A 26,236-nucleotide genomic window follows, 5' to 3' on the forward strand; every position below is an offset into this window, starting at 1 on the left:
GTGTTGCGTGAACATTTTGAACAGTAGCTTGACACAGACCATTCTAGAGATGTTTTTGCCTAAGCAAGCAACACAGCTCCCTCTTAGGCATGGACACGGGCATGAACACGCAATATGCTCATATTTTTAGCCCTAGTAGCACCAATTAGGTAGCCATGTACTAACTAATATAGACACGTACCAGCAAACACCACCTAGGTTCCTGCTGGAGCTGTTGCTGCATGGGATTTGTTCCAATGGCTTTGCACCAGGCTGTGCCTCTTGCTATTTATCTCTTAGGCATCCTGTTGCATTCTTTCTAAAATTAGCATGGGCCTGTGCTAACATTGCCTTTTGGCACATTTTCATCTGCCAAAACCAGACGCAAAGATGACTTGGTTCGGCAGGGCATGTGTATTCCTGGATTAATAAAACACTACCTCTCAACTCAGCCTCTGCATTTGGTATACACACCTGGAGCCCACACCCAAACAGCTTGGGAGGGGCTGCAGCCTGCAGCTCTGATGTGCTTTCTGGCTGCTGACCTGTGCCTTGGGCTTGGTGTGCATGCTACTGGATAGGGTAAGCAGAGGTTCTTGTTCAGTTGCTGTCAGATTCCATCAAAAAGTGCCTCCCTACACTATGGTGCCAGCGAGCATGTTTTCCTTTTTTTCCCAAAGTAAGGCGAGAAAATCTGGTGTCAGCTTTCTCAGCCTTTACCAGTATAGCTCAGCAAACAAACTGCCCTGGAAGAGATCTTCGCTGAGTGGGCGAGGGAGGTGCTACAGCCACAGTTATTTTTTTTTCCTACCTAAAAATAAAGTCCCAAAGTCAGAAGATGAGAAAACAAAGTGCCTAAGCACGTCTGTGCCTCCGGGAGCATCCTCCCACCATCGAGGATGTCTTCCTAGAGCAGTGCCTGGTGGATCTGCCTCTGTCCCCTGTTTCTAGATTTGTCCCACCTCCCACCCACCCTTCATCTGAAGGCTGTGGTGATATATTGTGTATCCTAATAAACTGGCCTAAGGATCAGAGGACAGAGCCAGCCACTAGACTAGACATAGAGGCCAGGCAGTGGTGGCACACACCCTTAATCCTATCACTCAGGAGGCAGAAATCCGTCTGGATCTCTGTGAGTTCAAGGCCACACTAGAAACAGAGCCAGGCAGGGGTGGCACAGACCTTTAATCCCAGTACTGGGAAGCACACATGCCTTTAATCCCAGGAAGTGAGGAAACAGGAACTCACTTTCTTTAGCCTGAGGATATCGTGGAGGTAAGAACTGGTGGCTGGCTGTTCTGCTTCTCTGATCTTTCAGCTTTCACCCTGATATCTGACTTTGGTTTTTTTTTTTTTTTTTAAAGACCATTTAAGAATCGAACAACAGAAGCCACTTGATTCTTCTTCAAGGTCTGAGTCTCCCTCCTGATACAGTGCTTGGGTTTGATTCAGGTTTGGCCAAGGGAAGAAGCCTTGATTCTGTCTCTCTTTAGCACAATCTCTAGTAGCTACTATCTACTGAGTGTTGAGTATGCCTGGACCAAGTGTCTTACAGTCTCATTTGTCCTTCATTCCAAGCAGATGAAGTCAGTGCCATTAACAATCCTGTTTTACAGCTGACAAAACAGATAATTTTTTCTTTCTAATCAGGAAAAGCTTTTGTGTTTTAAATCTGTTCTTTGCCATTTTCATCCATGTATTTATTACATTCAGGTTCCTTTTGACCCCGCCCTCCTCTGTCCCTCATGCTCTTATCAACCTCTCATCTTTTTTTTTTGAGACAGGGTTTTTCTGTGTAGCTCTGGCTGTCTTATAACTCACTCTGTAGACCAGGCTGGCCTCGAACTCAGAGATCTGCCTGCCTCTGCCTCTCAAGTACTGGGGATTAAAGGTGTGCGTCACCACTGCCCGCCCTCCATCCTTTCTTTATGTTCCTTTTCCGTATTTATATGCTTTTGTTATTTTCTTTATTTTTCTTTGAGACCCCATGAGCTTACCCGAGGTCACTTGTGTGACTGTGGCTTTGCATTATTTATTTGTGAGTATATGTGCACACATGTGCCAAGGTGTGCAAAGGACATTGGCGGAGTTGGTTTTTCTCCTTCCATTGTGTGGATCTGGGGGATCGAACTCAGGCCATCAGTCTTGGTGGCAAGAGACTTGCTGAGACATTTTTCTGACCTCTGAGATAAATGTCTTAGGGCCATAGGACTGTATGGGTAGAGCTGGGATTTGCACTCAGGCTTGTGTAAGGATTCTTTACATGCAGCCACACTGCATTGTATGAGGAATGGCCCCACCAGACCAGTTTCCCTGAGTGGGTTTGTCTGGCTCTAGAGGAACAATGACTGGCTTCCCAGATAGGGCTCTATCTCCTTTGAATTATGCCCCTGAAAGCTCCACCAACTACATTTCCAGAATGATATTTTCCAGAACCAGAATTTTTATGTCCTATGATATAATTGACTTGCTTGAACTAGAAGTTGGGACAAAAACCTGACAAGAGTTTTCTTGTCCTATTTTCTAAGGGAAGACTTGGCTGAATTCTAGAAATGTGGGAGAGAGCCTAGTTAGCAAAATTTGGTGTCTTCTGAGGAAGATAGGAGGAGACCCACATGGATGCCCAGAAACCCAGGCCATCTCTCTCTCAGGTTCCAAAGGGAGATGTGTGAACCCTTCATATTGGGAAGGAGGGAGAAAGGTGTTAAGCAATGGAAGGTGCCCTATATTACTGGAAAATGGGAGGATGTATTTTGACAGTCAGTTTTCTCCATCTGATCCTTTTGAGCACTCTATCTAAATTATTTCCCTGTTGTTCCAAAGAACTAAACAGCAAAAAATATCACTGGGCTCGTGCCTAATATACAACCCAGACAGCCAACAGATTGCCATTAAATTAACCCTGAGGCCTGACAGGTCTGTTCTTTTTGACCCCAACTGCTTGGGGCATTCCTTATTAATGCTAAACCCAGGCAAATTACCTCGACTCACAAAAGGGGTTAATCTGGCTCTGGGGTGGGGGGCAACTCTGGAGACAGCTCTGAGGATAAGACGGGGCATAGCCAGCCTGGCAGCTGAGCTCCATGCTTGCAAGGCAGACGGCGGGAAGGTGAGGGCACTGCTGTGCCAGGCAGTTGCCTAAGGCATCATTGAAAGTAATAATTGAAGACATCAGGAGGTCACCCCTTCAGGGATTGGCTTCGAACAAATAAGCAGTCCAAGTCATAAATTACACCAGCAGTAGGATGGGGGGGGGTAGGCTGATGGGATCAGGACTGGGTGGTGAAGGGAGAGGGAAGGTTTTCAGTCATTTACGCCATCCACCTTTGGAAGACTCGAGCTTTCTATACCTGTCATTCCCCTGCCTCCAGTCAACGGTTACATATGAAAGACTGACAGTAACCTAAATAAATATACAGAAACACATGAAAAAGTGAACTTATAAAAAACCTGTCATTAGATTATTTTTGCAGTGAAATGTCCAAGTACATAAAAAAAAATCCACTGCATGCAAAATTGTATCTCTAGGAACATAATGCGGTTTAAGCTTATACCTGAAAGTGATGAGCTTCAAGGCATGTGGAACATGGAGGGGCTTGTGATGATTCTATGAGGATGTATCCATGAGTGTTTTTTTTTTTAATATCTGCACTATTCCCACATTTTCATTCAATGAAATAGTAAGATTTTAGAGTATAATAATATTTAAGACAGATTTTATGCTTATCATATATTATTTTAGGTGAGGAAAATTAGGTATAAAATATATACTACAGTCTGATCATTCAAGAAAACATGATGAACAAGAGCAAGAGAAATAGATGGGAAACACAGGATGTCTTGCATAGAGAACAGATCTCAAAGTCAGAGAATCACCTGTGAGTAAGTGGAGTCCGCTCATCTACTTAGTCCATGACATTCCTGGAGAATGGACAATCTGCTAGTGATCTTACAGGTACAATGGAAATGCCAGTGACCAAAGCAGAAACAATCCCAACCTACAGGGTCTGTATCAGGGGGATACAGGGTTGACAGACAAGGTACATCAGTTACATTAGGCAGTGGCCACTGGAATAGCAGGAAGAGAGGAGGCTCTCTCTCTCTCTCTCTCTCTCTCTCTCTCTCTCTCTCTCTCTCTCTCTCTCTCTCTCTCTCTGCATGTGTGAGTGTATACACCTGTGCTGGTGTGTGCATGTGTGTGTGAGTGTGTATGAGTGTGAATGTGTGTGTGCATGAATGTGTGTGTATGGGGGGGGGAGAGTGAGAGGTGGGGTATCCCAGTCTGAATGGAAGAAAGGCTCCTGACAAATCAAGACTTCAAGTTTCTTAGTTTTCCCCCTGCTCCCCTCTTTTTTTCTCAACCAATGTGGCTGAATTACCTGGCATTCTCACAACTGAGAGGCAACATCAGTGGTGAGGTTATTGGTTATTTTATTTCATTTTCCAAGATCTCTACAATGAATATGTCCTATTAAACCAAGAAAACAACCAGGCCTTAACAATAGGAGCTTCTTTGCTTAGAGTCATGCAGAGTCATCCCTGAGAGCTGAGACAGGCCCCTGAGCTCAGGGGGTAGAGTTCAAGAAAACACTGATAAGTATGGTGATGGTAACAAATGTAGCTGGGAGACCATTTTCATTCCTTCTGTTTAGCTGAGAGAACTTGAGAAAGTCACTTTATCTCTCTGGGGTTCAATTTATTTGCCTTCACATGAATAGAATCCTATTAACAATCCCCAAGGATTTTAATTATTAGAAGAGATAATGGAGAAAAAGTATTTAAATCCTCTTCATCTTAGACAGAATCCCATTTTCTAAAGGAAGTACATGTATCCAAGAAAACCATTTCCATGCAGTGTCTTGGGGTCCAAGTGGCTGTTCATAAGTTCCTCTGACTCACTGCACTGATTTTTCTGATACTGACAATTATTTTCCCCAAGACCTGGCTAAGTACGAGAGAGTTGAAGATCCTTGCAGAGTTGTTATACACATAGGCCATGCTACATTTACTGGCTGAGGGTACTGGGTTTCCAAAGCAGCAGAGGCTGCCTACATGCTATGGAAAGTCTTCCAGTTCTGAAGTTGTATGTTGGCTTTGACCTCTGAGCCTATTACAGTTGGACTCCCTTTTAGGGGACACATATTACCATGAGATTTTTTTTTTAAGATTCAAATTTGATCCTTGGCTATTAAGCAGTGATCACAAAGTGCCCAATTTTATCAGCTAAAAGGACACCAGTAAGGCATTGGTGATTTCTGAGGCAGACTTCATGGAATATTCATCTTTTAGGAGCTTAAAAAGCCAGTGTGCAAATATCTGCAGAGTATTTGCCATGCTAGGTTCAGGCTTAGTGACTGACAGAGATGCATAATGCTAAGTCCACAGGGTGTTTTACAAGACTTTTGTTGCAACACCCTTTATGACTGGTGAACTCTTGGAAACCCCACAATCACAGACTCTTCCTAGGTATATTTAAAAAGCCCAAAATTGTTTTATAAAAATTTATAATCCGCCGGGCGGTGGTGGCGCACGCCTTTAATCCCAGCACTCGGGAGGCAGAGCCAGGCGGATCTCTGTGAGTTCGAGGCCAGCCTGGGCTACCAAGTGAGTCCCAGGAAAAGGCGCAAAGCTACACAGAGAAACCCTGTCTCGAAAAACCAAAAAAAAAAAAAAAAAAAAAAAAAATTTATAATCCAAGAGTCTGTTCAAATATTGTTTCCATCATGAAGCTGTCCAGCTGCAGGGACCCTTCCTGTCTGTGCATCCTTGGAGGACACATACTACATATTATGTGTTTGGTTACATTGGCATGGTTGAATATAGATTTTACTATATAAACTCATTTGGAGATAAGCTGCTAAAACTTTAAATCTCAAATATGTTGTGGAATATTATTTTAAGGTGTGTTACTTTTGTGTATGTTGCATTTGTTTAACTCTGTGAAACTGTGTTACTTTGTCTGTCTAAAATATCTGATGGTCTAATAAAGAGCTGAGTAGCCAATAGCAAGGCAGGAGAAAGGATAGACAGGGCTCGCAGGCAGTAAGAATATATAGAAGGAGAAATTTGGAAGAAGAAAGAAGAAAGGAACAAGAGAACAAAGAGAAGACCTCAGGGGCCAGCCACCCAACCACCTAGCTACACAGCCAGCCATGGAATAAGAGTGAAAGAAAGTAAGATATACAGAAGTAAGAAAAGGAAAAAGCCCAGAGGCAAAAGGTAGATGGGATAATTTAAGTTAAAAAAAAAAAAAGCTGGCAAGAAACAAGGCAAGTTGAGGCCAGGCATTTATAATTAAGAATAAGCCTCCATGTGTGATTTATTTGGGAGATGGGTGGCCCGCTCCCAAAAAAGCCAAAAGAGCAAAACAATCAACTATACAAATATGACCAGTTATAGAATCTCAAATGCTCTTGAACATAGAAACTCATGTACACAGGGGAAGAGTTGTCTTCCCTCAAAGGCTGTGTGTTTGTCTCTTTCTATGGCACACTTACTCTGATGGCTTTGGGAAATGCTAGCTTTGTTAAATTGACCTTGGGATTCCCTTTCTCCTGTTTCAGACTAGTCTCAATTCTAAGGGATAGTCTCTTCAGAAAGTTGGAGGACAAAAGGGAGAAAGTGAGTCATTCACCCACTTACCCCACCTCAGTGTAGACATGAAGGGATTTTATAGATAAAGCTGAAGATCCCTAGTCAGTTGAATATAAGTTAATAAAAAAAGGAGACCATGTAGGGTGGGTCTGTCTGGAAGGCATTTATTTACTTCTATTTATTTATTTTTGAGCCAGGGTTTTTCTACTTAGCCTTGGCTATCCCAGAACTTACTTTGTAGATAAGGCTGGTCTCAAACTCAGAGATCCCCCTGCCTCTGCCTCCTAAGTGCTGGGATTAAAGGTGTGCACCACCATGCCCGGTCTAGCTGGAGGACATTTAGTAGTGAGCTCAGGGCTGGTTTGGGGATAGGGTCATTTTGGAGAGGGCCTGCCTCCTTCACACAAGGTCCTGGGTTTGATTCTAGCCCTGCATGAACTGGGAGTGGTGGCAGAGTAGGAGGATCAGAAACTCAAGGTCATCCTTGGCTACAGAACAAGTTTGAGGCTAACCTAGGCTAAGAGGAAGCTCAGACATTCCTTGAGAGCTGGCAGGTCTGCAATTTCTCTTGATGGCTCCTCAGTCTTCCCTCCTGACTGCTGTCCCTGGACAGCCTTCCATTCATGCCTGCGGGATTCCACCTGCTTGTGATTTTCCATCCCTGACTCCATGTCTTGAACATGGCACATGCCTGGCCAGTCATCCACCTACAAGGCCAATTCACGGGCATATGCCCATCACTAGTGCTTTAATCATTCCTTCTCAGTTCTCATCTTCTAGATTCTTCACCCCAGTTCTCCCACTGAACTCCATCCCATTCACCCACCAGATTCCAGGGCTGTGACATCAGGATGGAGCTGTACTCCCCTTGTCATCTCAGTTTGCATAGTAAGAGCTCAGCAATGCTTATGACATTTACTTGACTCATTCTTGTGACTTGGGGGGTGGGGTCTCTTCTAAACTTCTTTACATTTTCAAGAGCAGAAAACCCATGGTAGGCACTGCAGGTAATGGATGAAGTCACCAAGCTGGTGGAATGTGAATTCTATAACCTTTGATTGTCTTAGGAGAGAAAAGTACAAGGCAGCATGGCAGGAAGAAAAGTGGGTTGCAAAAGTGCTGTCTGGAATAACAGCTGCCATGCACAGAGCCTTCATACTGTACTAGATGCTCTGCATGGCACTTCACAGGGCCACTCATGTAACCCTTGCAATGACCCCCTGAGACAGGTATTTTATTATTTCTATTAATTGATGATGGAATTGAGGGATAGAGAGATGTCGAATGACCAATCAAGGTTACACACATTTGGGAGCCAGTACTGGGTTTAGGTCTAATGCATCTGACACCTCAGTCTTCAGTCCTGAGTCAGGTGGGGAGTGCACACCTGTAACCCCAGAATTTCAGGAGGCCAATGCAGGAGGATCACCAGTTTGAGGTTAAGCTGGTCTATGAAGTGGGGTCCCATCTCAAAACGACAAAAAGTAAAGCCACAGTCCAATACCTAGGCTGTTACCCTGCTCTGTGGGAACTGAAGAAACCCAAGAGAGATGCACATGGTCCAACTCCTGTTGTTTGTTCCAACTATAGGAGGCCCAAACGGCTCATCTGCTGAGGGGAGAGTTTGAGCTATCATTGGTTAGCCTTAGAAATTGGGGCTTAAATCTACAGATTCAATGCAATCCCCATCAAAACCCCAACACAATTCTTCACAGACTTGGAAAGAACAACACTCAACTTCATATGGAAAAACAAAAGACCCAGGATAGCTAAAAGAATCCTATATAATAAAGCAACCTCTAGAGGCATCACCATCCCTGACCTCAAACTCTACTACAGAGCTATAGTAATAAAAACCAGCTTGGTACTGGTATAAAAACCGGCATACAGACCAATGGAATCGAATTGAAGACCCTGACATTAACCCACGCACATATGAACACCTGATTTTTGACAAAGAAGCTAAAACTATACAATGGAAAAAAGAAAGTATCTTCAACAAATGGTGCTGGCATAACTGGATGTCAATATGTAAAAGATTACAAATAGGTCCATATCTGTCACCATGCACAAAGCTCAACTCCAAGTGGATCAAAGACCTCAACATAAATCCAATTACGCTGAACTTGATAGAAGAAAAAGTAGGAAGTACTCTTGAACACATTGGCACAGGAGATCACTTCCTAAATATAATACCAGCAGCACAGACCCTGAGAACAACAATTAATAAATGGGACCTCTTGAAACTGAGAAGCTTTTGTAGAGCAAAAGACAGGGTCAGTAAGACCAAAAGACAGCCTACAGAATGGGAAAAGATCTTCACCAACCCCACATCTGACAGAGGATTGATCTTCAAAGTATATAAAGAACTCAAGAAATTAGACATCAAAATACTGAACAATCCAATAAAAAATGGGCTAAAGAGCTAAACAGAGAATTCTCAAAAGAAGAATATCAAATGGCTGAAAGACATTTAAAGAAATGCTCAACATCCTTAGTCATCAGAGAAATGCAAATCAAAATGACTCTGAGATACAACCTTACACCTGTCAGAATGGCTATGATCAAAAACACTAATGACAGTCTATGTTGAAGAGGATGTGGAGCAAAGTGAACATTTCTCCACTGTTGATGGGAGTGCAAACTTGTACAACCACTATGGAAATCAATATGGTGGTTTCTCAGAAAATTGGGAATTGATCTACCTCAAGACCCAGCCATGCCACTCTTGGGCATATACCCAAGGAGTGCTCAATCATACCACAAAGATACATGCTCAACTATGTTCATAGCAGCACTATTTGTAATAGCCAGAACCTGGAAACAACCTAGATGCCCGTCAACTGAAGAATGGATTAAGAAAATGTGGTACACATACACAATGGAGTACTACTCAGCAGAGAAAAACAATGACAGCATGAAATTTGCAGGCAAATGGATGGATCTAGGAAATATCATCCTGAGTGAGGTAACCCAAACCCAGAAGGACAAACATGGTATGTACTCACTCATAAGTGGATTCTAGATATAAAGCAAAGGACAATCAGACTGCAACCCACAGAACCAGGGAGGCTATATAGCAGGGGGGTCCCTAGGATTGACTGCGGCTTATAATAAGTTTTGGTTTTACTCATCACTGGGCAAGCCTCAGTGAAACATTTCACTATTAGGATAAGAATTTGTACTATAACAAACTGATAATAGAAAAAATAAATTTAAAAATAAAATCATAAGATAAAAAAGAAAAAAAACAAAACAAAACAACAAAAGAAATTGGGGCTTAGCATCTACACAAGCAAGGCAATTGGCTTGGGGAAACCTAGGGTTGCTTTCAGTATGGGAGTGGGTGCTGTCTCACCACATGCAGGTGATACGCTGGGTTTGTCATCAGAGGGATGCTCTTCAGGGCCAGGGATACAGTTCAGTGGTAAAGCAATTACCTAGCATGCATGAAGCTTGATCCCAGCACCAGAAAGGGAGGAAAGTGTGATCTGATTTTATATAAAATGCCAGCCTAAAATTAATTTGTGCCTTTGCTCCCATAGTGGGATGAAAGACATCGTAAGAAGCAAGGAGAAGTGTGTATCAGGCTTCCATGTCTTCCCCTAGGCTTGCCTGGCCATGACCCATTAGTGCAAAGGGGAGGCAGCTGTCCATGGTGTGACCAAGTGCTGTACTTCTAGAAGCTAGAAATCAGAGTTGAGGCTATGTGCATCCTGGATGGGGCAAGGTGACAAATGAAGCCATCTTCCAAGGATGCTGGGAGCAAGGTAAAAATATCCAGGTTTTTTTCTTTTAGAGGCATCCTTAGAGTCAACTTATACAAGGAGTAACCTCACCTAAGCTTTCCAGTTTTGCTCCAGGGATGGCGGCCTGCTTAGAATTCCTCCTGCCACAGGGACCTTTGTGTGCACTAGGCAAATAATCTCCACACTTCCTTGCCAAAGTTAACTTATAGTCTTCCTTTGAATATCTCAATTCAACAATCAGTTCCTCAGCAAACTCCCTTTATACTCCAGTCCCAAACCAGTTTTTAAAAAATGCATTTGAAGAATTAAATTCTCTTCTCTTACAGAGCTTGTCTCAGTTCACAATGAAATACTCATTGGTGTTGTTATTTGTATCATGTCATTCTGAAAATTCAATTTTGTTTCTTTTTCTCTTTTCTATCGCCAGGTTTAGTGCAGGTACCAGGCACAAGACCTGGTCCCAGTGTCTGTACTTTTACAAGATAAAATTCATGTTGGACTAAGAATTGGCCGATGAATTCTTAGCTCCACTGACCAACAAAGAGTTCAAAGGATTCTGGGTATAACATGGTTTTCAAAAAGAAACGATAACATATGTGTGTATGTTGGGAACATGTGTGTTCAGGATGCACGTATGTGTGTGTCTGTGCATGCATTTCTGTATCCAGGGTAGACAAGTCCATGCATAAACACGGATCCAGAAAAGGATATTGGGTATCCTGATTTGTCATTTTCTGCTGTGTTCCCTTGGGACAAGTTCTCTCACTGAACCCAAAGCTTCCTGATTTGGCTAGGCTAGTTGGCCAGCAAGCCCCTGGGATCTGCCTGTGTCTGCCACCCCTACCCCCCAGAGCATGCGCGCGCACGTACGGGGGGGGGGCGGTTATAGTCATGCCCAATTTTTAAGCTGGGGATTCAAACTTGGGTCCTCATGTTTCTGCAGCAAATGTTCTTACCCACTGAGCCATCTCCCTGTTCCCAAAGAAGCTATGTGCTAAGAGCAAGCTTTGCTTATTAAAACCCAGGGCTACCTCTTGCTCTAGGAAATTACTAACCTAGCAATGACGTCCAGGTTTTCTGACTTCCAAGTCTTTATTGGTAAATAGAATGGTAGAGACTTAGTTAAAAACCACATTTGGTGGCAGCGGCAGAGCCAGTGACCGTAGGACCAGAAATCCTGCCAGGCTACAGCCTGATCAGCAGAGTGATAACGGTGGGGTAGCAGGGCCTGCAGACAGTAGTTTAACTATCAGTAGATTCAGGTGTAGTCACTAAGCCAATGGAAAAACAACATTGATCATTTACTAAGTAAGGCGTGTGTGTGTGTGTGTGTGTGTGTGTGTGTGTGTGTGTGTGTGTGTGTGTGTGAGAGAGAGAGAGAGAGAGAGAGAGAGAGAGAGAGAGAGAGAGAGAGAGAGAGAGAGAGAGAAAGTCAGTCTCACAACCTCACAATTCCTTGGTAGAGTTCTTCCCTATGGAGGATGAGGTGGAGAACGGGTGTGTAGGTAAATAAAAGGCATGTTGTGAGAATGTTCACAGTCAGAAAAGTGGTGGGCCTGGGTGAGAGAACTCTATTCTTGCCAGACTCTAAATCCTGTGAGCTATGACATCAGTGTTGTGCCTGCATTTCCCCAACCAGACTTCCTTTCTACTTACTGAGTTAGTTCTTGATGTATACTTTGTAATTTAAGAGGAATTTTTAGCATCTGTGAACTCACAGGATGCGTGTTTTCTACCTCTGAGTATCACTAACACACAATTATGAAAACAGTCCATGTATTTCTTCGAAGCATCTTGTCTGCCACCCCAGTGGTTCCCACACCAGGCTTTGCAGGCGTCCCAAGCCATGCTCCTGTCTCTTTGGCAGATGAAAGGCATAACAGAAGAAGATGCTAAACAGGAGGTATTTAAGACAAGGGCTGTTCTTGATACTTTTATGAGGATGTTGTGGGAAAGGGCCGCTGCCTCCTCCAGAGCTACACTTCAGTGCTGAGAGGCAAAAGGCTCTCGTTTGCACACCTTCCTGCCCGGGGCAGTCTGGCTAAAAGGCACTATATAGATATCAGTTATCATCACCCACATGATGACAGTGATTATTTTACATATGGCAGCGTTAAGGGTGAGCGCTAAGGTCTCATTTGTATGCCAGCATCTGGCAGGCTGTCACACATCTGCAGAAGATAACCTAAACGGCACTATTAATATGTCCCCTTTGCATTCTCCCCAAGGCATCTGTCTCCCCAAATGGCTGAGAAAGTTCCTTTCCCTCTTGAAGGCCTGGAGGCAAAATTCAGAAAACTTGCCACCTAGGCTGGGGAAGCATACGCTCGGAGTGACAGCTGGCTGAGCCCAGGCAGATTTCTGACTCTTGGAATAGATGTGAGGAGGGAAAGGTGAGCGCCATCTACATTCGTCCTATGAGCAGCTGCTTTGCCAGGAAAAATCTGCAGTCAGAGGCAGCTATTCCCAGGCTCATACAGTGTGTTACATCTGTTCTGGGATCAATGGTAGATGTCCAGTCACAGTCCCAAAAGCCAGTTCTCAGTGTCTCCAGATGTATCTCAGTGCTAGAACCTGGTTAAAGACACCTTCCCTAAGAACCTTCCGGGACTATCAGATGTCTCTGTGGTAGGGACTAATGAGCTGTGTACCCATTGCACAAATATCCTTTCTCTGTACGTATGTGAGTTGCACGCCCGTGTGTGGTTGTTGCTCTTCGGATAACCCCACCCTTCAAAAAGACAAGATCTCCCACTAGCCTCTAACTTACCAATAGGCTAGGATGGCTGGAGAGTGAGTCTACCTCTACCTCCCGAGTGCGGTATTCCGAGTGCGTGGCATCCCATCTGGATTATGTTTCCTGAGTTCTGGGAATGAAACTCAGGTTCTCATGATTACTGAGCAAGCCCTTTACTGACTAACCCATTTCCTCAGTTTCGCTTTAACACCTTTCAAGATAAATTTCCAAGGTAGGTTCCACCGTGGGGAGTCTCCCATGGCTGCACTCTGACCACTGACTATGATGTCACACGGGCTGGGCGCAGCAGCTTTCAGGTACAGAATGTGAATCCATTGGAATACAGCAATGGGCCATTCGGGGCTCCTGCTCTCATAACATTTACATTCTCATGGGGGCAAACTAAAAACGCGCACACTAAAACATTTCAAATCCCTGTAAGCATAGCGAAGACAGCAAGAATACAGCTGCAGGCAGCCACTTGGAAACTAGGGGGAGAGTCTCCAGTGAGGGTCAACTCGACTGAGGCTGGAATAAAGAACCCCGGGGACACATTTCCAGACAGAAGGGACAGCAGGGACAAAGAGAGGAAGAACAAAGCTTAGCTGGGAATAGAAACATGGTAGGATGGCTGAAGCAGAGTGGACGAGGCAAGAGAGACAGGGCAGGTGTCAGAGGGAATCAAACTAGGAAGTTACTGGAGTGTTAGGTGCACAGCCAGGATGTCATGTAGGTCACATGGTAACTGACAGGCAGGGTATACGTGAGGAAGGAGAGGAATCAGGGCAGCCACAGGGGATGGAGACAATGGCAGCCCACGTCAGTGAGTGTTGGTAGGAATGAGGATGGAGGTGTCTCAGCTGTCTGGGGTTCATTTTAGAGGAAGTGCAGATGGCTCATGGATGGGTGGGGCTGGGAGGGCAGAATTAAGGTTGACTAGGAGCCAGTACCCAACTCTCTGAGGGCAGAGACCATGAACTGAGTTTTGAACTAGAGCTAAGAGTCAGGGTTTAGGTTAGACTGGGTGGGCATACTCTAGACCAGTGGTCTCAATCTTCCTAATGCTGTGACCCTTTAATACAATTCTTCATGTTGTGGTGAGCCCCAACCATAAAATTATTTTCATTGCTACTTCATAACTGTAATTTTGTTACTGTAATGAATGATAATGTAAATATCCGTGTTTTTCTGATGGTCTTTGGGGGTCATGACCCACAGGTCGAGAACAGCTGCAAAGATCAGCCTTTATCACTCAATGCAAGATGAGTAGAATGAGGTCAAGAACTGGCCTTATAGATAGACACTCAGGAATCTTTTTGTCTTTTCTCCATTCTAGTTAAGTGGAAGATAAGAGTGCTTCTAGTTTTTGTTTGAGGTGCTGGGGATTGAACCTGGTGTCTTTTAGACAAGTACCGACATCCTCAGCCGCATTAGGATCATTATGTCAAGCTGCATGCATTAGGGTCACTAATTCACCGCATGAATAAATGGTTTTAGGTTACATTTCAGAGCTAGCCTTGCTGCCCCGTCCACGATGTAAGGTTTTTCTTCCTTGACACCAGGCATTTTCTTTTTGACAGTTCCTTCCCTTTTGCCTCTTTCTCCCCAAACCCCTCCTACCTGGATACCCTTGAGTCAGACCAGTGGGCTATATTGGCTCGCAAGGAAAGGATACTAAAACTCTGATTGGTTATCTCAAAGTTCCACAGATTAATCCTCAGGTCATCAGCAGACATGTAGGTCTCGTAGTCGCTGTTGACAGATATGGAGTTGATGTGGTACGTGTGCGCATTGGCAAACACTCTTCGTGGGGTGGCCTCCACCATCAGGTCCATAGGTCTCAGGACGGGCACCTAGGATGAGAGAGGCACAGTGCTCAGGACGGAAGTGTTCATTGGCAGGAAATGGGTCGTGCTGTGCCCTTACCGCCACAGGGTAAGTCCCACCCCGAGGCCGAGAGTTACGGAAACCAGTTGCCATGCTCACCAAGTTCTGGGCCTTTCAGCTGTTAACACTTGGCACTGGGGCAGTGGCGGGGGTGGGGGGGGGTGGGGGTGGGGTGGGGGGAGAGGGTGATGGTGACATTCAATCTTTATCAACTTGAAACATTTCTCCAGTCCCCTTCAGGGGACTTGGGTTCCATTGTGGGGAACGCAGTGTTCCAAACTCTCACTCCCAGCCTGTTTGCTTCACAGTTTTCAATTTAAACTTTTTCATGTTTTGAAAATATTGTGCATGCGGGCTGTGTTTACGTCATTTCCACCGCCCTTCCCTCTTTACTTCCTCTCACATTCATGACCTCTTCTTTGGTTATTATCGCTTCACACACAAAAACACACACAAAATATATATATATATATGCACACATTTACACACATGCACTGACCTACTGGGTTCATTTAGTGTTGCTAATATGTACTCTTTTTTTTTTTTTTGTTAAACGAGAAATTTACTCAGGAAGGAGATTGGAGGAAAATCTTAAATGTGTCATTTAGCTTCAACCTCAATCCATCTTTCTGTGTCCTCACATCATGTGCCAGTGGCCTGGGTTCCTTCCTAGTTTTTCTCTTAACCTTTGTGGGCACCTTTAGGAACACATTCCATCCCTCAAGACTCTAGTGACCCCAAATGAGCCACTGGTACATAAGGGCTTGTTGCATCCTGGTTGGCCTGGGCACATCTTTGTTTACAACTATTGTCCTCCAGTGCCAATTACGTAGTGTCACATTCAAACTGGGCCCCCGTTTGAACGGTAAATTATATGGTCACTCTTCTGAAATATAGAAGGTGTCCAGGAAGTGTTTACTGAATGACTCAGTAGAGAAAAAGTCAGTAAGTGTTTTCTTCAAGGCAGGCTGGGGAGTTGGGCCGCTGAGAGAGAGTTCTCTCTGGAAAATGTGAACAAAGACACACACACTCTTCTAAACAACCCAAATAAGCAAAGCACAGGGGCAGCTCTTCAATAGAAACAGGGAGACAAAGAGCCACATGGATCTTTCCCTGCCCTTACAAAGCCTGGTGGAGGAGCCCTGGCTGATGTGACAGCAGGTGGTAGATTAAGACTAGCTTCTGAATCAACATCACCCCAGGTGGCAAGAAGGGGTGGCCCAAAGCAGGTTGGCTCCCTGAAGGGCAGTCACCTGACAGCACCTTTTAGAAGGCAGAGTTCTCCCAGCTCCACCTTGGAGTTGTTCACAGGCTCCTGTGTCACACACACACACACACAAACGAGCCTGTGAACAGCTCTGAGAAATCTAGACTGATAAGATGCTGGGTGCCAGGATAGAGGGAGGGGTTGATCTCTTGGGTCTCATATGCCAGGCATGGATGATGGTTTTGCAACACATGTCGGGGAGCAGGAGGCCGGTAAGGAACCACTGACTGATGGCCTGGGATGTGCCCCATGCTCTGGTCATTGGCTAAACCTGCTCTGTCCTCTTCCTTTGGAAGATGGTCATGGGGATTTATTGAGGCAGTCACTATCCAGACCACCCACTCTTTCAGCAACACCAACTGAGCATTGTACAAAGTCCCAAGGGCTCACCCGGTAAGCACAGGACCCCGGCCTCACCATCATATGACTGTCGTAGCTGGGGGTAGGGAGTGAATGATCTCACACAACAACGGAGCCAGTGCCCCAGGGAGGAGGCATAGTATATATCGGGGTCTTGAGAGGCTTTCCTGAGGATGGGTGAGTGTGTGGGGACATGAAAGATGAGTAACGGTCACCAGGCTGGCAGAAAGCAGGCTCTAGCCAGAGAAATGGGGTTGAAGTGGGGGTGGTGATAGAGCCCATTGAAAGAGCAAATGTGATAGGGTAGATTGGGGGTGACCTGTAAGAAGGGGGCTCTATCTACCTCAAGAAGGTGGGAAGAATGGGTGTGTTTGTAATGAGCCAGACATGATCCAGGTCACGTTTTGATCAGACCTTTCTGGAGGTATAGAGGAGATGAGTTAGGCAGCTGAGGTCCGACTTATACAGGTGAGTCTGCAAGAGTGAACACCAGCTAAGGGCTTGTGTGAGTTGAGGTTTCACAGAGGATGAAACTGAGCTTCCTCCATGAACTTGGTCCCAAAACAGTTACTGAAGCATCAGTGCCTGGCCAGGCACTCTTTACCTAGAATCCCAGATAATTCTTTCAACAACCGTAAAACAGGCATGGCGGCACAAAGCAGGATTACAAACAGGAGACGGGGCCAAGTTACTGTCCCAGGGCGGCCGGGATATGAAAAGGCACAGACAGGATTTGATCTCAGGACCCATCTGACCGCAAAGTGAGAGTTCTTTCCTCATCTACATCAGGCAGGAACCATTGGTCAGGGTGGGAACTGACCATTGCTTTGTAAGTGACCTGGATAAATAGCCAGGAGAGTTTGTAGAAGAGAGACCTTACTGATGTCACATCATGCTGTGGGTATGAAGCCTCCATAGGCGTCACTGATTTTCATAGTAAATGGACATGGCATCTATTTTGTGTGTTTTCAGAAACACATGCCACACTTTCACAGTTGGTCATAACGATGCTCACACTTGGAGCCTTTCAGTGCTCCCCAGAGATGCCTGAGTGCCAAGCAGGCACCAGGGCCCAGGTCACTGGGATCTGTCAGGCTTCCTTGAAATCTTTGACCTCTAACCTGGTCCTTCACATCTGCACTGGGTCTTCATATTGCTCCTGTGGCTGTGTTCGATGCCGAGGGAAGCGTGACAACAGGATAAAGAGGCATTTCAAAGTGGTAGCTGCCAGCCCAGGGCTGCTGCCTAATGTGATGAGCCTGGTTGCTAATGCAGGCTGACACAATCCATGATGGGTTGTATAATGGGGAAGGGCTCAGAGCAGGTGTCTGGGGATGGAGCCCTCTGATGCTTTGCACAGATAAGGGATGTGTGCGTGTGCGTGTGCGTGTGCGTGTGCGTGTGCGTGTGTGTGTGTGTGTGTGTGTGTGTGTGTGTGTGTATCTGTCTGTGCGTATCTGTGTGTGCATGCATAGGTATATGCATATGTGCACAGGTATGTGTGGAGGAAGTCCCTGTATCACTCTTATATTCAGGTAAAGGCTTGTCCTCTGCCCTTGATGTCCGCATGAGGAGGGCCCTCGGCAGCTCAGGAAGGACCAGGTGGGTGGACTAGGCAGCCATGTAGAGACCGTGATTCCCGCATTGTCTGATTGTTCCTTCTGGGGCCATGCAGAGAGAAGAGCGGGGCACGGTTTCAAGAGTGACAGGCAATGTTGGGGCTTTCAGTGGAGAGTGCTGTTCTGGCAGTCTTCCTGTGCTATGAGCCAGCCATGGTGTTTAGAACCCCAGGTGCCAACTCCACCCCAGCCATGATCTCATTCAGCCTCTCCGGAGCCAGCCTTGGAAGGGGCTCCATTTGCTACCCTATAGGGGAGGATGCAGCCCAGTGTTACAGAGAGAGCAGGCTTAGCTTTTGATTTTGGGAGAACAAGATCTTGCTATGTAGTCCAGGCTGGCCTTGAACCTGTGACTCGCCTACCTTAGCCTCTGAATGCTGGAATCATGAGCAAACGCCCAGCCAGGCCTGGCACCACTTAACTCCGAGGCTTCCTGGCAGCAGCTGAGACAGCACCTAGAGTGACCCAAGCTGGGATACAGCGGTGTCCTTTCTAAGGCAGCATGCATCCCTCCAACTCCTCTGCTCAGGTTCAGTGTCTTCCTGAGGTTGGTTGTGCATGTGAGTATTCTCACACACTTGTGTAGGCGATACTGAGAGGGATCAACACAACCTCTTTTTCTCGGGCACCTGGCATCCTGTTATTATATCCACTGATTGATTTTCCTGGGGCAAACGGCAGCCCAAGTCTGACCTGCCATAGGCTTATAGAGAATCACTCTATTCAATTCCGCTTTCCAGTGGCATCCTCTCAGACAGACCTTTTATGAACAGACCCACATTAAGTGGCACCCCTTTTTCTACTGCCTGAAATGTTTTAAACACTTAATCCAGTCACCAGTGAATTATCTTATCTTCATGATTCTCTAAGGGATGGACAAGAAAGGTGAGGCACAGAATGGCTGAGTAATTAATCTAAAGTCACACAGCTAGCCCCAGGCAGAGCAAATATACCTGCACTCCTTGGCTCAGGAGTCAGCCTGACTCTCTATTCTCCTGGTTCTGTACCAGGCTGCATAGATACTCAAGGAAGGGGTGCTGAGCTATACTGGAGTTCAGTGGGAACTGCCCAGGAGGTATCTTCCCAAGGGGCCTTGCATCTCTTAGGGAGGTAGAGGTAGACTTAGGAAGGAGAGGATGCTGACAGAGGATGGACTAAAAGTCAGATTATGGGGGAGTGTCTATGCTCCTGAGAGTTGGACCAGTAACTTAATTATTCTCCCAACAAACACAATTAGATTTCTTCTCTGTACCACGCATGGCTCAGGGCATACACAGTCAACCTTGCTTCTGTGGAGTCTCTGTCTGTCTCTGTCTTTCTCTCTCTTATGACATGGCCTTTCCAGGAAGGCTTCTCTGAAGGGTGCCATGCGAGCAGATGCTAGAAGGACACAAGGCAGGGGGACCCACAGGTGCAAATGCACCAAGGCTGAGGCATGTGCAAAGCATCAGAGAACAGTGAAACTGGAGAAGATGCCACCACGGTCAGGGTGAGGGAGCTCGGGAGACTGGGAGGAGCAGCCCACTCACACTGCCGAGGAGTCTCTGTTCTCATTGTAATGAAACCTTGAACAATATGGACGCTTGTCCAATTATCCATCCCACCTGGGGGGGGGTAGAGTCTGGCGTGATGCACCCACTATTAAAGGGTAATTCAGTGTAACAAACCAGATCGAGTATGTACAAAGACTGTCAAATAAAATAAGCCACTAACAAATTCAATTACTCCCCATTTTTGGTGGGAAGAATGCCAGTCAGTCATTTTTCATTTAAAAAATTATGCATCTTAATTCCATTTTTAAACACAAAAAGGAGCGCCACAGGGCCTCGTATGCTGTCTCTGGCGAGGTTTATTTTGGGTGACACGTCTCTCTTGGTCCTCAGAGAACTGACAGAGCATCAAGCCTCGCTCTGGTCACAAACCTTGTTTCCTCTGTGGACTGGTGGGTGGGGTGGGGAATCAGGAGGGATGGGTTGGCCCAGCTTATGATGACATATCAGAGCTGTTGTTTCCAGAATGAAACTGCCAATCAACAACACCCCGCCAAAACCCCCAAGGAATCCTATCCAAATAATACAATTTTTAGATTCCCTGCTCACACCCTTCAACAGCCTCAATATGGCCCTAATTTTTTCCTTTCCAGGCTTTGTCATAGAGATTGAAATAAGCCTCCAGAACAAAACCCCTTTGGACCAAGTCAGGCTTTGTGCTTTAGGATATTAAATAACAGAATTATACCCTTTCATTTGACAAATACTTATTAAGTGCCAATCACTGCACCAGGCAATATGTGTACAGAGTGAACAAAATAGATTATACTGTGGAACTGAAAGTGCAATAGGAAAAAAAGACATTCATGTCTCAGGCAAGTGTATTGTTACAGACTGTCACTCATTCCACACTGACTTTTCATGAGAGAAAGAGAAAAAAAGGTTCCCAATTTAGATTAGGGGGATTAGGTAAGCTGTTTGGAAGGAAGTGAAAACTCACTCTCTCCAGAGCACCCCAGTTTCTAAGTCAGCTGCTCTTTACAGGGACAATTTGCCCATTAGATGAGGTCTGGAGATGGCTCTCGAGTAGCTGAGTGGATATTCCTGGCATTAGTGAGCAGAAGCTGGGGATGTTGTTAAATGCTGCCAGCGTACACAAGACCATTATAAAGAATTACCTAGACTAAAATGCCAATGATTCTGAAACTGAGAAGCTGAACTCTTAAGGGAGCCCCTCTGAGATACAGTGTAAACTGAGCAGACAGAGGAAAATCCATATCAGCTTACAACAGGCTGTGGAAGGTTCAGCTCAGGGCTGGGCACAGAAATCAGTGGGGGTCCACATGCTCTGTATGTGCAAAGTCCTGGCATCAATTTCCATACATAAGCATATATAACACACACACATATATATGTGCACATACCTAACACTTACTTATATATGCCTATGTATCTATCACGTATCATTTACCCATATCTATCTATCTATCTATCTATCTATCTATCTATCTATCTATCTATCTATCTATCATCTATCTATCTATCCATCCATCCATCTTTCTTTATCTTTATTTCTTAGAGATTTTAACTACTATTGGCAGAATATGGATTACACCCCCCCAACCAATTGCCTTTATTCATATATATATATATTCATATATATATGAATAAAGCTCAATGTACTGAAGATGATTTTCACGACAGAATAACAATTTCACATTCTCAGTGCCTGACTTCTAGCCTGTGTACAGAGAAGAGAGAAGAAACACCTTTCCCTCAGAAGAGAAACTCGCCATCTAATTACCACTTTGTGCAGAAGCCCGAGTCGCTGCCAGTTCTGTGCTATTTTCCCCCAGACATTTCCATTTTCTGCCAGCATCACTGCCTTTCAAGGCGTGTTTCCCTGATCACAGCCTTCTCTGTTATTTCCCTCAATGTTACACATTGTGTAATTTCACATGAAGGAGGAAACATCCTGAAATGTTACAGAGCAAGGCAATTCCAATTCACACATAGCTGGGGAAGGGCTGGGGAGGGAGAGGCAGTGGCTTCGTTTTGGATGAGTTTGGTGAGGATTAGTCACAGAAACTGCCTTTGCCTCCCATAGGATATTGGTGAGAACACTGATAACATTCAGTGATGTTTGTTACTAGGATAAATATTCAATGAATATTTGGGGGCTAAAGATAATAGACCTGTAGCAGTATATTATAGTCTGTTATTTATGACTTTAGAATATACAGAATCAATGATATAAATACAAATTCAACACCAACTTGACAAATATTGCCAGTGAAGCTCCCTGGGAAGTCATTTACACAAAGAAAGCATGCATGTGCACCAAGATACCTTGCCAATACCCTGAAAACAGGACCTTTCATATGTCTGAGCTTGTAGGGCCCTTTAGAGCTGAGGTGTGTCAGTTCTGCCTCCCACCTGCAGGTGGTGCCAGTGATCACTGGTGCCTATCCCACAGGACTGAGTTAACTTTCAATGACCTTTCAAGGTTGAATGATCCCATTCCTGGTTCTGATTGCATACTCAAATCAGGAAGCTCTCTTGTTTAAAACTGATGTCTGAGCCTTGCCACTTAAAAGTTAAGTCACCATGCCTGGGAAATGGAACTCAAGGACTGATAGTTTGAAAACTAAACCCCCAAACCAGGTAACCAATGTAGACCCACAGCTGGGAACTAATGAATTTGGGGCTAAAGGGAAGAATTTTCATATACTTATCACTTAACAGAGGGTTGTTTTTTCTGTTGAAAGAAACTTTTCCTGATTATTTTTATGAATGCACGAAGAGTTCATTTATGGAGGAAGGGCCTGGGAGGAGTTGAGGGGAAATAGTGGCTTAGTGGGCTCAACGTACCTCATTACATATACACATATGAAAGTATCCAAGAACAAATAAAAACAGGAAAAAGCCTCTATCTGTTATATACAATGAGTTCCTAAGAATTGGCAATAAAACAAATAACTCAATAAAAATACAAATCAAAGATATAGACAGAAAATTCAGAGGAAGAGAGCTCCAGACTTTTATAGATATGCCAACCTCACCAGCAGCCAGCAAGCTAAGAGTCTCTAAAAACGTCAATCTTGTAAAAGATTAGCCAGGTTCCTTCTTAGATCTTTATTCATAACGAGTCTATTATATGGCAGTCCCTGTTCTGAGTTCACCACAGTTTTATGATGAGGATAGCTGAGACACAAAATAGTTGCTTCATTTTCTTAACTTCAAGCATTCAGACACTGGGCCTGGAGTGACCCTTAATGCGACCTATGCTGCCTGGAAATTGAAAAGGTAAAGGCTAAAATGACTGATGTCACACCTTCTCACACAGAGGTTAAACCTTCTCAACCTTGCAAATGCTGTGACCCTTTAATACAATCCCTCATGTTGTGGTGACCCCCAACCATAAGATTATCTTTGTTGCCACCTCATAACTGTAATTTTGCTGCTGTTATGAACCATAATGTAAATACCTGTGTTTTCTGATGGTCTTAGGTTACCCCTGTGAAAGGGTGGTTCAACCTCCAAATGTGTTGCCACCCACAGTTTGAGAACCACTGGGCTGCAACCCACTGCCACTGGCCAGGGGAGTAAGAGCTGTAACAAAAAAGTCAGAAGTAGATACTAAAAGAAAAAGAATGTAACTTCTAACTTAGAAAGTCCTTGAGTGGAAACCGCCACTCAGCACCTGACAAGACATGTTGGAGAGTATTAGTATCCATTGTTAGTTATGATTATATTCTACCAAAATCTAGACTCCTCTGGAGGAGGGGATGAATAAGTTACAGTCTACCTAGACTCTAGAATGATTGCCATTTCAAAGAAGATGAATTGACTCAGAGGGATATCCGTGTAGCTAAGTGGTGTAGACACTATGAGAATCGTATTCCTCCACTGCAGTTATAACAACATGTGGAGGCAGAAGCACAGGGAAGCTATAGAAACACTCACACCCCAGCAGGAACATTCTTACCTCAGGAAGAACCGCTACATGCTCTAGTCTGACTTGTTGCTATAAACATATTTTCCTTTTGTAATATAAAAGGAAGTGGGAAAAGAAACAGAACCCAAAGTTGAGGGCTAGGGAAGTAGGGGTGGATCTGGGAGTCAAGGGGAGGACTTGGGGGTAAATATGATAAAACATGTATAAAATTTTCAAAGAATTAATTAAAATATTTATAAAAGCATTTTAAAACAGTAACAGTGCAAACTGACTTTTCTATACATGCTTTTTTTTGGGGCTCCACTTAACTTTGTTTATTTCTCAGACAGATACTGTAATACAAAGCTGCTTTCCATGTAATTATTATTCCCTAGGTGAGCCTATTAAATTAGGAAGCATCTAAGTGTTTCAATATATTTGGTTACCTTATCCATCAAACTTACACATTACATTAAAAAAGAAGAAAAATCATCATATCTAATACCTCACCAGGACAGAATCCTTTCATCTTCTTCAGTCTGGCCTATAACCTTAGTCATTGGGAGGCTGAGCAATCAGTGGTTATTCAGGAGCCTGATCAACAAAGTAAGACTGCATTTCAGAGGTGGCTCAGCAGGAAAATGCCCTTGGCACCAGGGTTGCAGAACTTAGTTTGATCTCTAAGATCTACGTGGTGGAGCGGAGAGAAGGGGCTCCTCAAAGTTGCTCCATGTGTGCACTTACACACGTGCATGCACACGAACACATATACAAAAATAAACAAACAAACAAAACGACAATAAACGCTTCCTACGTGGTGCACTCGCCTCTTCCTGGGGAAAGCCAAACCCTCTAATAAGCCCAGCATGCCTATTCTTGTGAGCTAAGCGCTGTTTCCCAAACTGTCTGTTCCCTCAGCACAGGGAGGGGACAACAGGAGGGGTGCAGAGCAGAAGACTGGAAGGGTCAGCCACTCCCATAAGCCGCTGGTGCCCTTGGACTTAGTACACACTGTTTTCTGTGATCCCCACTTCTCTCTTCCCAGCTCTTTCCCAGCCTCGTGAATCCCACGGTTACGGTTAATAGGGCATTCTTCATTCTGTGCAGGCTCTCCATCCCACTGACAGTAATTGAGCTGCCGGGAGAGTCCTAAGAAAACACATCTCCAGTTCCTTCTTTAACACAGCGCCCTTCCCAGGGTCACTTCTCTCTAGAGCTCCTTTGCTCGAGGATGGCAAAACCCATCGGTCACTGTTCCCTAGGCAGAAATTGTGTTTGTTTGGAATGCTATTTATAACTACTTTTCATCTCCTTCAAGCAATGAGCCCATTTATCTCTCATAAATTTTCTTACAATCTTAGAAGTTCATTGAGCCCTTTTCATGTAAATGACTCTGCCTGCCTATCTATCTATCTATCTATCTATCTATCTATCTATCTATCTATCTATCTATCTATCTATCTATCTATCTACCTACCTACCTACCTTCTGTTTATGTGGTTTTTCTGGGGCTTGAACTCAGGGTCTTGAACATCCTAGGCAAGTGCTTTACCACTGAGTTACACCCTCAGCCCAGTAACATTCTTTTGAAATTATATTATAAATCATGTTAGGTGGGTAAACTGTACAAAAAAAGAGGTTCATCCTGGATGGAAGAAGCTTAGAGAGTTACATCTTTTGGAACAATGCACATTCTTATTGTCCATGAAGAGCCTGGAATCTTCTGCCCTTTATGCTGGCTGCGTCTCTATACCCTCCTCACGAGCAGCTTGTTGTTTTCTTACACTCAGCAACAATAGGCTTTCTCCTGTAATGTGGTGTCCTGTGTCTGCCCCTTCAAGGTTTCCAGGTCACCATCCATCTTCTGACTCATCTCTGACTCTTCTGTGCCCTCTGATTTGGTGAAAAGTGAGAAAGAGTGGTGGGTTGGAGGCCATTGCCTAGCTTGACTCTAGGACTTGAAACTCCCACTGATTTTCTCTCTTGCTGAAGGGAAGGGCATGGATTATTTCTCCCAAAGTCAAAGCTTTTTTTTTTTTTTTTTGACAAAAAGTCCCTGTATTTGACCACAAAATGTCTGCACACTTCTACCCAGTTTACATTCTGTTGAGGACGTACGTGACCCAGGAATAATAGTTACTCACTGAGTCCTATTCACATGCCTTTAACATGTGGTTTCAACCAATCATGGTCACACACAAGAAAGAGGGAAACAAATCTATGCATTGATAACCACTGTCACTGTGTCCCCAGTGGGCAGAGGCCTCCCCGAGTGAGCATGAGGCAAGCAAACCGCCCTGAGTAGACAGGTGGGTCTCACGGCTCAGTGTTTTGGTGTCTCTCTCTCTCTCTCTCTCTCTCTCTCTCTCTCTCTCTCTCTCTCTCTCTCTCTCTCTCTCTCTCTCTCCCTCCCTCCCTCCCTCCCAGTTTATGTGTGTATCAAATCCCACCTGAATGAATATAAATAAAACTGTCATACGTTTTTGGATTTTTTTTTTTTTTTGGTGATATTGATGACATTGAGATTACTGTCGGGAAGTCGTAAACCAGTCTTCTCTTTCCCTCTCATATTTGCCTCATTTTTAAATATCCAGATTGCCTTAAGTCTTCTCTCTGC

General features: G+C 44.6%; 1 protein-coding gene across 50 annotated transcripts in view; it reads right to left on the reverse strand.

Annotated features, from left to right (window-relative positions):
• The window catches only part of Ppp2r2b (protein phosphatase 2 regulatory subunit Bbeta), a 294,937-nt gene that overhangs the window by 39,952 nt on the left and 228,749 nt on the right, over positions 1 to 26,236 (reverse strand). For all 50 annotated transcript variants that reach the window (XM_076555156.1, XM_076555167.1, XM_076555141.1 and 47 more), the window contains one exon: positions 14,735 to 14,912. In XM_076555156.1, coding sequence (XP_076411271.1) covers positions 14,735 to 14,912 — 178 coding nt within the window. The remainder of the gene's footprint in view (positions 1 to 14,734; positions 14,913 to 26,236) is intronic.

Source organism: Peromyscus maniculatus, chromosome 19 (genome assembly GCF_049852395.1).
Source record: "Peromyscus maniculatus bairdii isolate BWxNUB_F1_BW_parent chromosome 19, HU_Pman_BW_mat_3.1, whole genome shotgun sequence".
NCBI lineage: Eukaryota > Metazoa > Chordata > Mammalia > Rodentia > Cricetidae > Peromyscus > Peromyscus maniculatus.